Genomic DNA, 13,570 nt, shown 5'->3' with positions numbered 1-13,570 from the left:
ACTGAATTTTCACTTAAAATAGCAGAAATGTTCTGAATAAAAGAAACCTGAATTCCATAGAGCCTACACATTTATTTAGGAGGCCAAGTAGGAATTTACAGCCTTCAAACTGTAGCAGTATTTTAACCTTTTGCTAATCTTCAGTTGTAGGCATGCTGCATGCTTTACAGCCCCTCAGAGTTGGGGTCTGAGGCACGCAGAAGTGCCCCAGGCCATGCAAGAGCTCTGGACAGGACAGGATGGCACAGGCAGGCTCTGCACTGCTACGGACACTGCGGGGTGAGGCTTGCAATGATGAGTGACTTGAGAAGAAAGCATGAAGCACTACTGAGGGACAACCCATCAAACGCGAACGTGAACCTCTCCTCTCTTTACAAAGGATGTTAGAAAGACAAAGTGTTTTTCATCACAGAGGATGTGCAATGAACGTGGTGAAGGATGAATAGTTAGACAGGAAAACAGAAATGAAAAGGGAGATTAGAAAGATTTCTCATGATATGCTAAAGCAGAATCAGATTTATATCCATGTTAGCTCTGTGTCACAGCTCTGATTCACATGCTTGGCTAATACCTGACTTGCCAATCAAACCTGGGTATCTGCACACATAGATTAAGGGTAGACAAGTATATTTTCTGCTCTTATTGTTTTTCCCTGATGATTCACAACCCCATAAACTCTTCTAAATTTGCAAGAAAAATCCGGGCAGTGTTTCTATCGGTGTCAGCTGGCCTGTACAGCACTGCAGCTCTGCTCTGGTTGGCATGGCTCACTCCTGCTCCTTTTCAGCGTGCAGACAAGCATTGGCATCTCAATTGTTGATATTCTCCAAATCAGCAATATACTGTGGAAAATTCTCCACAACACACATATACAGACAAATTCTTCTGTTGTTTTTCTAACTAAGCTAACTAATCAGGTCCCATAAAACTGACAGATGTCTTCCAAAATGCACTGGATTTCAATCGTGTTTTTAAATTGGAAAAAGACAGAGTGGGTAAAGGGTTTCAACACTTCTCCATTACTGTGTTAATTACGAGAATGTGATGTTTACAGCTTCACTAGAAACTGGAGTCTACTAGAAAACAGGTCTCCTCACCAGGCCAGTTCATGGTTACTGTTAATGATCATTTTTCTTCCTCGTCTTACTCCCATTCTATTTCCACTTGGAATAATTCTGAGTATATAGTGGCTAAACTTCACTTTTTACTCAACACGCTACACAGAAAATACGATCCAGTCAGCATAAGGTTTCTTAAAAAAACAGCAACATTCGAAAGTACTTTCCCTAACAAAAAAGAAAAAAGAAACTATTTGCTCACTGTAAAATCAACTTCCAGCTCATTTTCATTTTCCTTCCTCAGTTTCACTGTGCTCTTCCGTCAAGCTTATAATTAAAAAAAATTGTTCATAACACTGAATATTTAGCTGACTAAAGTGTTTTTCAAATTAAAATAGTCTTCTGAAATGCCACCTTTCAGCGATAAATAGATCACAAAGCATCAGAGGTTAATACTTTCAGAGGAAATGTCTTACTTGATCACAGCAATGATCACATAACTCAGAAACACCCATCTCTCAGTGACTAGGATCATATGCTTCAGAGGATGAAGCAAGAAATATTTTGGTAGACAGTAATGGAATAATTTGACCACAGGGGAAATGTAATACTTGTCAGACATAAACCCCGATACATCAATTTTCAGAAAATATATATTATTCCTATTAATATAACTGCATTTTCTCATTAGACATGCCCAAAAATCATCCAGGTTTTTGGATTCGCTAAGATCTTATACTCAATTACATAAATGGCAGGGAGTTCTACAGGTTAATTACATGTTGTATAGGAATATGTCCTTTTATTAAATTAACACTGCTGCACTAAATTCATAATGGATATTAAAGCCTTCATGTCAGACTCATAAGGTGGTGACAATTCGCTCTTTGATCTCGTCTCAGGCAGTGAAAAAAAAATACATGGTCAACACAGCAGATATGAGAGGAGAAACTAAACATATGCCTGTAGGCATAAGTTGAATGTAAACATCACATGCACATGAACTACAACAATCAACAGTCTTTAAACACCTCAGGCTGATTTGGAGTACACTGATTATTGCCAAGCAAATTAGAAGACACAGAAAGTGCCCTACGGTGAGAAACAGCACAAAGAAAAAAAAAGATAAAATAACATTAAGATGCATGATTACTATACAAAGAAGACACAAAGTTGGCAGATATAAAAGGTAAGTAAATGCTTTCCCTCCAGCTGCTCCTTTCCCAGTTTTCGGAATATTCTCTAGATCACACCAGGGTGCTACGAACCTAGCGTGGTATAGTTCTCACAGCCCAGAAAACAGCCCCCCATATTGAAACAGAAGACCTCCAGGGAGTCTAAGGTGACTTTATACAACACAGTCTTTACTCCTTTTGTACCAGAGAGAACTCGTGGGGAAGTGGAAGAGATTCAATCAACCAACCGTTAACCAAGAACTCAAGCTGTCTATTCCCACAATTCTGTGGCTTTTGTACCATTATGAAATCACCCTCAAGTCTCAGAGCAAGGGGGACAAAGCAGAGCACTGGCATTTTAGCAGGACACAATGGAAAAACCTCTCAGAGGTGTGGCAGGTGTCACTGGTGTCAAGACCAGCTGTCTCCCAGCTGCATCTCTCCCCCCCAACACTGCCTTTCTTTGCTAACTTCAAAGCACCAGAACACAGCATCTCCTACAGACTAAAACACTTGGAAGAGGCCCATGAATGGTTTTTGGCACAAAATAAAAAAATATGATGTTTCTCTGACAGTAGGAAAACACCTAAGAAGACAGACAAAAGGACCACTCTTAGTAAGTAAGGTCAAATCAGCTGCTTACAGTACCCCCACGTACCTTAGATGTCTTATTTACCCTTCTGCCAGTCACTTAGTTAACCATGCATAGTTCCTACCTTGTAAACTCCTCATGAAGGTTGTTCGGTTCCGATGAATAGTACTTAATTCGAAAATGCAACGTGTACGGAGGTCCAACTGTATACGCAGAGATTTTAAATGGGGAAAAAAAGAGTTTACACTAGTTGTGGTTCTGCTAGGGCAGAACAACAGCCATCACCCCACAACCCAAGAAACCCGAAATGAAGTATTTTTTTTTGAATTCTTCAAAGCAGCACATATTTCATGTTTTTAAATTTAAAACTGCACACAATAAAAAAATAAATTACATGATTGCCATACTTTATGATACTCTAATCATTAGACTAATCAAGCAACAGTCCATTTAGCAAGCACATTTTTATTCCAAGAGGTGTGCCCCGCAGCATGCTGTGAATGACAGCAAGTTCCAGGTACACTGCCTGTTTCTGGGTGCAGGGGGAGATGGAAGGGAGGAGGGAGAGGGTGATGCTTCTTGTTACCAGGCACAAACGCAACTCCAAAAAAACCCCACCCAACAGATCAGTTTTCATTTGTCGTGAATGAGACAAGGTAAGATATATAAGGTGAAAAGTGCTGGAGAGGACTCTGGAAGGCACCCCTGAACACAGAAAGCAAACAAATTCCACGCAGTGGAGTTGCAAGAATTGGTGTTTTCTAATGCCAGAAGGCGAATGCTAGGTCTGACATTCTATGTAACACAGACAATAAAATGTTACCCAGCTACCACTAGACTCTGACCAATGCATCCTTATCTGCTTAAGCTTCATCTTTCAGACCAACAGCCTGCTAGTATATTAAGTGCTGGAAAAAGACTCTTTTTCACACCATTCTAAGGCCTTCTTTAACACCACATCAAGGCAGTATATCTGGGTCTATTAATGATCTGATCTACTAAATGACATGCAGCCAAAACTCTAATAATTAGAGCTTTAACGTTGTCTCCAGCAATAGCTCCTAGAAGACAGGTTATAGTTGGGCAAGGTCTGCATCAGTGAGATAATGACTCTTACCTGCCCACTGCTGGGAAAAAAAAAGAGCAGTGAGCTACATCCATTATGAAAGAGGAACTTTTCTCAAAGCACCTGCTGAATGCAAGGTAAAGATAAGTATCCTGTTGTGAGACACACCTTTACAACACTCATCAAATTGCTTCCCTCTTCGGAGTTCCTCAGGGCAGGGCTTGGCCAATTTCTTTTTAAAGCAAGCCCTTCAAAGATTAAACATGGACAAAACAGTGCAACTACACTGCTTGAAGGTGTTACAGAATCATGGATTTTCCACATTTTAAGACAGGTCACAGAAAGCACACCTGCAAATCACTTAGTCACTTAAGGTAAAACAAGTCTGTGATGTGATGTGATGTGATGAAAAGGTGAGAGAAAGCCAACCACCAACACCTTACCCATAGCAGCTATCTTTACCTAGCAGCTATCCTTACCCATAGCAGCTATCTATTCTAGCAGGCTGACAGCCACACTCCGTGGGGGTGAAAGCAAACTGTCCTAATGGCCTTTGAAGAAGACTCCACCATTTACAAAAATCATCTAGATATTTGGATACTTATCAGAAATAAAGGCAAAGCACCACTGAGGCAATCAAGAGCCATCTCTGTGAGGTCCTGCAAGGGGGGGGTCAACAATTTCCTTGCAAAATGCTTTATTTTAATCTCACAGAAGCAGTATTATTGGTCGGCCTATGGCTGTTGCCAACTGCAGTATATTAACAAAACACATTAGTGCCAATGCTGTACTGTACCTAAGCCTGCAACCAGATTCTTGGACATCCAGGAGCAACTTGCCTGCCTTAGCCAATTTCCACAAAAAACTCAGTGGCCAAACCCAACCCCTCTACCCAAAACTCCCATTTGATAAACCAGCTGGTATTTCTGCTAGTTTTATTTATTAAAAAAAGAGGTTAACCATTACACAATGAAATCTGAAAAAAAACTAACCCCAAAACCCCACCACGAAATCTGTTCTAGATCAGGAGCAGCAACAGAAACTGCGATCTGTGTCCAGGCAACCTGATTTCACAGATCAGACTGAAACTACCTGGCAACCTCCTCTGCCCCAAACAACCATGTTTAACCAGGGCTACTGAAGGCTGGTGTATTGCTTGTAAGTGCTCCTGCATTTAGACATGATATAGTCAGCCAATTAGCCATTAAATTAAATCTATTTCCTAAGAAATATGTATTCCATTAAAGGCCATATTTAAACATTCACATTCACGTTCAAATACTCCAAGTTCAAATTCTTAAGGAAGTAACAGGTAAATAAACAGGTAGAGACATGGTACTTACTTTTTATTTGCTTCTTAATGAATTTCGAATGGTCCAACCAGTGCTAAAAAAAGAAAAGCAGTTCCATTTCAAGATTTTGTTGACACAAAAAGAAATGACAGTAAAATTTAACAGATAAAAATATCTTAAAAGGAAATATTGCCATATTAATTTGCTAAACTTCTACACATTTGCCAAAGTGTTTATTTGCACATTTACCAACTTACCTTCTTTCATGGGGGAAAGGTTGACTTATAAATGCATCAGTACTGCCTGGGAAGTTTCACTCTTCCAGAGAGGAAACCTCAAAATCCAAAGCCACAAAGCGGTGTTGTGTCAGGAAAACACCCTTTTGTCCCCAGGTTTAACTTTTGCCCAAGTGCCCCTGAGGACAAGCAGGCCAAACCCCTGGGTTTCATTCTCATTTCAACTCCTCTGTTTGATGGAGACTCTCCAGATCCTGTACTGTCCTGCCTTCCATTGCTCCACAGCCAAGTTTTTTCAAGATAAGGATGAAGACTTAACGCTCACCAAAAGCATCTGGGAAACATTGATGCATGCCCCCCTCCCCTTTTTAAACTAATGACAAAAGATCTTGAATAGATGCGACTACGATCACAAAAAAGTATGCTTCCCAGCAAAGTTTATGCAATCTCTCGTCAGTGCAAGTTGCACCTACAGAAGAGTAGCAATAAACACTCTCTGGTGTAAATTTAGCTTAAATCTTTGACTGTCTCTGTGCAATGTCCTACACAAGGCTGCAATCTGATTTGAAGCAACCCCATGTAAATGGTCCAGTTGCACAAGGTAATAAAACAGTATTTGGACTTCCTTGAAACACATGTTTTTCTATCTTTATGTATACATTTATTCTAAAATAATAAACAAGGTACTATGGAACAAAATCTTAGGAGAAAAAACCTCTTCCTTCCTCCCTGTTAAAGCATTCATGCTTTCAGTAAAAGAAGAATCTCTACTTATGGAATGACTACTTATCATTCCACTAACACTGCGTTACCATGACTAAATAAATGTGAAAAATTATTTGTTGGATAGTAATGCTTGTATTTATTTACTAAGCATGTCCTAAGCCAAGGCAAAAATTTATTTATCACAGGTATAGAAGCGTATAGATTCAAAGTCTGGCAACTTACAACCCTTGAGGTAAATAAATCTCACGAACAAAGGAGAGAGAGAAATGGAGCAATTATTCTGAAGGTGCTTTTATTTGCATGAGACGTGCTAGATTCCCTTAGGTGAGGCTGCCAAGGAATCCACCCTTACAATCTGAGAAATCGCTACCAGAGTGGAAATAAAACATTACAGCAGCTCATATAAGTACATTCCTTAGAGCTGCAAGTAATATATTCTGTCTCCACTTTGCTCTCTTATGAAGAATTACACCAGAAACCACAGCAGTTCACAGAAGCTTTGTGAAATTTCAAATTTTTGATATGGAAAAAATATCAACATCGAAACTTTTCTTTTTTTACTGAAATTATACAAGTCTATAACTTTTACATCTCCAGGGCAGATTAATTTTTTATGCTTCAAATACCTAGTTACAAAAATGTCTTTCTCCTCAATATTTATTTTGGCTAAAGATAAACCACTCACAAACATATTGATTCCATTAAAAGAAAAGGTTTGCTTCTGGTTAATAAAATCAAACATGAATAATATCTATACTACAGGCAAAAATCCTCCAATAACTTTTCATCTGTGGCTCATGTTAGTATCATGTTCAGAAATAAGCACCGCATAGCCTGAACTACAATAATTCCCAATGAAATAACAGCTGATAGTCCCAATCTTGGAATGTGGTGTTCTGGGTGTATTAAAACTCAAATAACAGCGAGTTTCAAAGTGATTATTTGTAAGTGTAAATACTTTAAAGAAGGTTTAAAAATAACTAACAAGACAAGGAACTGCTTGCACAGAACATTAAACATGGCCTAGACAGCAAACTATCACTCATTCTCCGTACCCAAGCAGCCAGAGGCAGACTGCTCCAGGAGATAAAACACAGCAAGCATTAAACTCATCTCTGTTCAGAAGCAAGAATGAGCTGCTGTTTTACCTCCATCCCACATTGCACCTCATGGCTGTGTGTGATGTGGCCACACAGATCACAAAATAAAAATGAAGAGGTAGTACATGGACTGGCAGTATTACTGGCCCAGAGTTTCCAGGCCTGGCAGTCTTCATGCAGATTTGTGAACAAACACCAATCTTAAAGTCAGGTATTTTGTGCAACTTCTGTGAAAATCAGGCTGAATTTCCACACTCCTTTGCCTCAGATAAAGTTGGAGGGCATCTTCCCACTGGAAATCACACCAGCTTTCCAAATGTCCCTCTGAGCTCAAAACATTTTGCCATCCTCTTCCTCCCTTTCACCTAAATTGTCTAGACAGTTGTTGTAAGCAGGAACACAACATTTGTGTCAAGAAAAGCTAGTCTTGTCTTGTGGGGCAATGAAGGCTACAAGTGAGAACTCTGAAGTCTTGAACACCTTGAAGGTGTAGAAAGTGACATCAAAAACTCTTGTCAATGAACGAGAAGAAAGCCTCCAAAAACTGAGTTGAAGATTTCATAGCATTCTAGCTAAAGTAAAAAAAAAATGATTGGGCTTGGCTACATACTGCTTGATGATGCAAGAACAGGAAAGTGAAAGCAATGAATACTGAAGTTTCACTAGGAAGCTGAATAAAACCAGAGGGGACTTTTGCTCTTTCAGCACCTATGACTGTAGCTCTGCCTATCTTGCACTCTGGCTAAACAACTGTACATCATTTCAGGATCTGACCTCACCAATGAAATTTAACCGTGGATCTCTCGGTGTAGGACTGAGGCTTACCACAGTCATTTGTCATTTCACCTATATAATGCCACATCCCCCATATCCGGTCTGGTCTCAGAAGTATCAGTGCAGAGCAAAGAGGAGGAAATGGATTAATTAGTTTAGGACTGTGTTACGATAGGAAGACAGTGTCTAAGCTACTTTGCCCACAGTAAGGGAAAAAAAAAAACCCAAATCTGGTCAAACTGCAGGTAATCAAGATTCTATGATTACTATGGAATGGAATGGAATGGAACAGAACAGAACAGAACAGTTGGAAGGGACCTACAATGGCCATCTAGTCCAACTGCATGACCACTTCATGTTATCAAGGACATTGTCCAAATGCCTCTTAAACACTGACAGGCTTGGCCAGGCATGGACCACCTCTCTAGGAACCCTGTTCCGTTGTTTGACCACACTCTCAGTAAAGAAATGTTTCCTAAAGGTCAGTCTAAATCTCTCCTGGTGCAGCTTTGAACCATTCCCACGCATCCTGTCACTGGATCCCAGGCAGAAGAGATCAGCTTCTCCTTTCTCCATTTCCCCTCCTCAGGAAGCTGCAGAGAGCCATGAGGTCGCTCCTTTAATTCTGTCAGGCAAACTGGAAGTTCAAATGCTGGATTAACTTGTTCAATCCCAGTATAATTTCTCTGCTTTGCCAAATGAATAAGGTTTTCTATGGTATTAACTGACATAAAACAGTAGTCACTGATTGGGATTCATGTGCTGAAAACACACCCCAATCAATTCTACATGAAAGAAACCCCATTTTTTAAAAAGATTTCTTAAAATACCAGAAACTCATATTTATCTCAGTATGCTCTCGTGTTGATCACTCACTTTATCTAACCGAACAGGAAAAAATAAGTACTTCAACACTTCATAAGTGGTAGCAACCAATATTTGCTCAAAACAGTCATGCAGCAAGGGAAGGATGTATTTATGTCAAGATACAGCAGATAAACTATAGCTACTGGAGCAGTCTACATTAGGACCACAGTGACTGCCAAAGGAAGACCGAAAGGGAGAATACCACAGGTTGACACAAACCCATCACACACCTGAACTCTGCAAATTCCACTGCCTCTCTACTTGCTTCCTAAAAGAATGAAAAATCCCTATCTTGATCTATACAGCCCCCAAATATGACCTGAAAAGGAAAAAAAATGCATTTGACTCTTTTTGGTTGGCTTGCTTTGCTAGTTTAAAATGCATAAAGAACATCTTGCATAGACTGTTTTCCCTTATGCTTATTTATATACTTAACTATCAGCAAGAGAAAGCCCATTCTTACTAGAAGTTTTATTTGCTCTCTAAAAAATAATGCTTAAATGCTTTCTCAAGCCTTACCTGGAGGTACAGGAGGGAAAACTGTGCCAAATGCTCAGGTTAAGAAAAGAAGGTGTACTAAACAAAAGCTGGCACCTTTAAACCCGAAAGTCAATTATCCCTTCAATTGTCTTCTTGCTGTCTGATTTCTTAGGCACCTGAATCCTACCAAGCTGTCTGCCATCAGCCACACAGCCTTCTAAAGCAGAGAGGAGAAAAACTGGAGGAAGGAATCACCAGAATCAAGTCAATTAAACCCTTACCCACCAAACCACAGTCTAGGGACTTCTCTCTCTATATAAAGTTAAAAAGCAACAAAAGAGAAAAAGCCCTTTCCTCTTTTCTTCTGAAGGTCAGCTTTTAAATATTATTACGGTAGTAACAGAAAACAAAATGAGAATTGGGGTCATGCAGAAACTCAAGGACTACACAAACATATACTTAGAAACAACAGAAGCTCCCAAGAGTTCACAGCTTAAAACGGTAAGATTGTTATTTACACTCATGTAAGTTTCTTGTAAGTTGATCCATCCTAGAAAGTTATATTCCTCTTGAAAATGTAGATGCAGAGAAAAACTGCTTTTAGATAAACTGCTCAGATACAACTCAAGATTTAATGAACACCAGGAGTGATACGGGTTAGTATTTTCAATAGGAAGCAGGGTGATGGGACATAATGCACCTCCGCAGGGTTACTAATGACTGCAAACTGCAGAGACAGAGCTGAGACACAGAAAGGTATTCCTAAACTGGCTGGGTAAATTATTTAAATAAGGATTCTGCAAGATCAACACGGACGATTAGAGCACTCCCAAATTACAGGCTGAGCCCCAAGGGTGGGGAGGGGGGGGAGGGCTGGAGGTGGCAGTTTTTCTGTGCAAGGACAAGACACCTACCCAAGGGGTGGTTGACGATGAAGCCAGACCCTCTGCGGTAGTGGACAATGAATAGCAAAATATCAAGCAAAGAAGTTAGAGAGACAGCTTTTGCTCTGGTGTGGTGGTTTGATCGTGGCTGTCCGTCAGGTGCCCACCAAGCTGCTCTATCACTCCCCTCCTTCAAATGGACAGGGGGAGTAAATATGGCGACAGACTCGTGGGTCGAGATAAGGACAGGGAGAGATCACTCACCAATTACTGTCTCAGGCAAAACAGACTCAACTTGGGAAAATTAATTTAAGTTACTACCAATCAAACTGGAGTAGGATAATGAGAAATAAGAACAAATCTTAAAAAACCTCCCCCCATCCCACCCTTCTTCCTGGGCTCAACTTCACTCCTGATTTCTCTACCTCCTCCCCTCGAGCGGCACAGGGGGATGGGGAACGGGGGTTGTGGTCAGTTGATCACACGTTGTCTCTGCCGCTCCTTCCTCCTCAGAGGGAGGACTCCTCACTCTCTGTCCCTGCTCCAGCGTGGGGTTCCTCCCATGGGAGACAGTCCTCCATCAACTTCTCCAATGTGAGTCCTTCCCACGGGCTGCAGTTCTTCAACAACTGCTCCAGCGTGCGTCCCTTCCACGGGGTGCAGTCCTTCAGGAACAGACTGCTCCAGTGTGGGTCCCTCATAGGGGTCACAGGTCCTGCGAGGATCTTACTCCAGTGTGGGTTCTCCACAGTCACAGCCTCTTTCAGGCACATCTGCCTGCTCCAGCATGGGGTCCTCCACGTACTGTCTTAGAACTGGTTGGAACTGGCTCTGTCCAACACTGGCACAGCTTCTGGCATCTTCTGTTAGAAGCAACTCCTAGAGGCCCACTGCTATCAAAACCTTGCAGCAAACCCAATACATTTGGAGTAGTTCTGCCAGGAAGAAGTGCTGGATTTCACACTTAAGGTTCCTTCTAGCTACTTCATTGGGAGTCTTTTTCAAGAGTGGGCAATAAACAACAACAAAAACGTGGACCAATAAACTTAACAAAAAAAGCCTAGTAAAAATGCTTTCTTCCTCTCTTATTTGGCCCTTTGGTGACTGGATCTGGAATTCTGTGTCTCAGTTGTGGTTTAACCCCAGCCAGTAGCTGAGCCACAAGCAGCCACTCACTCAGACCCCCCCGGTGGGATGAGGGAGGGAACTGGAAGAGTGAAAATGAGAAAAGAGGTGGGTTGAAGATAAAGACAGTTTAATAGGAAAAGCAAAAGGTGCATGCACTAGCAAAGCTAGACAAGGAATTCATTAAACACTTCCTATGAGAAGGCACGTGTTCAGCCATCTCCAGGAAAGAAGGGCCCAATCATACATAACGGTTACTTGGGAAGACAAAAACTGTCACTCCAAACGTCATCCCTTCCTTCATTCTTCTTCCCTCAGCTGTATGTGCTGATAATGACGTCATATGGCATGGCATTTGGTCTGCTGGGGTCAGCTCTCCTGGCTGTGTCCCCTCCCAGCTTCTTGCGCACCACCAGCCTACTTGCTGGTGGGGTGATGTAAGAAGCGCATGGGCGTCAGTCCACCAAGGCACGGTGTGTGCATCAGTTGCATGATGTGTAGAAGGAACACTCCCTTTGAACATCCAGCCCAGCACCAGCAGTCAGAATGCTAAGAAGAGCTGTGCCTCAGTACCAACTATCTCGAACCTCTTCATCTGTTGCCAGTATCTCTCTTTCAGTTGGAGTGGAGTGGACCTCAGATCCATGATGTCATAAGGCATGGAATATCCCTTTGGCTAGTGTGGATCACCTGTGTCCCCTCCCAGCTTCTTGTGCACCCCCGGCCTACTCACTGGTGGGGTGATGTGAGAAGCAGAAAAGGCCTTGGCTCTGTGTAAGCACTGCTCAATAACGGACAGTTATGTGGACATCCTTGAAGAGCACTATCTCCGGGCACACAAAGGGAGGTGGAGGGCGGTCCCTGTGCCCAAGGGGCTGCCTTTCTCTTGGGCAAGCAATATGGCAGGTGGGAGCCAGCCCCAAGAAAGGGGCCCTCAGCACTCACGACCCTCCGCCTTCTCCTACGTTTGGGTATCTTCCAGGCCACAGGCGCCCCCCCCTCCCCCAAACGCCATATTTGGCCACACGCATCAGCCACCATCACAAACAATCGACATCACAGTGGCAGCCACCTATAAAAGCAGGGGCCCCTGCAGCTGGCCCACAGTTCGCTGAGCTTTGAGGCCCCCAGATGCCGAGCATGCTTGGTGGGAAGAGGAGCCGGAGCAGCGAGGCGAGCGGCTGCCCACCTTGCAGTGGGACGCCACAGAAGCGGTTCCTGCAAGCGCAGGCCACGAAGGCGCCTCCCAGGAGGAGAAAGCGCCATCAGCGGAGGCGGCGGCCGAGGAGGAGGAACATCAGCCCTCCCGGCACGAGCGCGAGCAACCTTCCTTCTGGGATCAAGGGCACGCTGCGCGTGGCTGTAGGCCCAGCAGGGAACGGCGGGGAGTCCAGGCGTGTCTACCTGCGAGAGGATGGTAGGAGGCCCAGGAGGAACATCAGCCCTCCTGGCACGAGCGCGAGCAACCTTCCTTCTGGGATCAAGGGCACGCTGCGCGTGGCTGTAGGCCCAGCAGGGAACGGCGGGGAGTCCAGGCGTGTCTACCTGCAAGAGGATGGTAGGAGGCCCAGGAGGAACATCAGCCCTCCTGGCACGAGCGCAAGCAACCTTCCTTCTGGGATCAAGGGCACGCTGCGCGTGGCTGTAGGCCCAGCAGGGAACGGCGGGGAGTCCAGGCGTGTCTACCTGCAAGAGGATGGTAGGAGGCCCCGGCATGTCAGCCCACTGAAGAGGACAGTGGCTGCCAATCTGCCAGACAACAGCGTGGAGCCCATGGAGGTGGATCCACCTCAAGACCAAGACAAACCAATGGAAGTGGATCCACCTGCCCAGTGATGACCTGGCCCTAAACCAGTGCACCCTGGCTCCTTCCGTGGGATCGCACCAACGGTGACGCAGGAGCGCCTGGCCGGCTCCCTACCGACAGCCCAGCCTCCGCACCCCAACGTTAGCTGGGAGAAGACAAACTCTACGGACATCCCGCAGGCTTGCCTGCGACATCTCCCACTAATAAACAGTTCTTTTGTTGATTGTCAAGGGCTGCGTGGGCCCTTCTTTCCCCATCCCCCCACCACCGCCCCTCCTGAAGAGCTGCCATCTCTTCTGCACCAAGCCCCGAGGGAGAGGGGAGGAGAGGAGAGGGCCTGGCTTCCATCGAGCTGCTGCCTTCCCCAGATGCCAAGGGACATCCCCAT

The 13,570-nt window shown here is 43.6% G+C and overlaps 1 protein-coding gene across 4 annotated transcripts in view; it reads right to left on the bottom strand.

Annotated features, from left to right (window-relative positions):
* Nucleotides 1-13,570, bottom strand: part of EPB41L4B (erythrocyte membrane protein band 4.1 like 4B) — a 196,230-nt gene that overhangs the window by 105,012 nt on the left and 77,648 nt on the right. For all 4 annotated transcript variants that reach the window (XM_075744687.1, XM_075744688.1, XM_075744689.1 and 1 more), the window contains exons 3-4: nt 5,235-5,277; nt 2,950-3,028 (exon numbers count right to left, since the gene is read on the bottom strand). In XM_075744687.1, coding sequence (XP_075600802.1) covers nt 2,950-3,028; nt 5,235-5,277 — 122 coding nt within the window. The remainder of the gene's footprint in view (nt 1-2,949; nt 3,029-5,234; nt 5,278-13,570) is intronic.

The sequence above is a fragment of the Balearica regulorum genome, chromosome 2, assembly GCF_011004875.1.
Source record: "Balearica regulorum gibbericeps isolate bBalReg1 chromosome 2, bBalReg1.pri, whole genome shotgun sequence".
Taxonomy (NCBI): domain Eukaryota; kingdom Metazoa; phylum Chordata; class Aves; order Gruiformes; family Gruidae; genus Balearica; species Balearica regulorum.
This window is presented reverse-complemented; position numbering and strand designations above follow the sequence as displayed.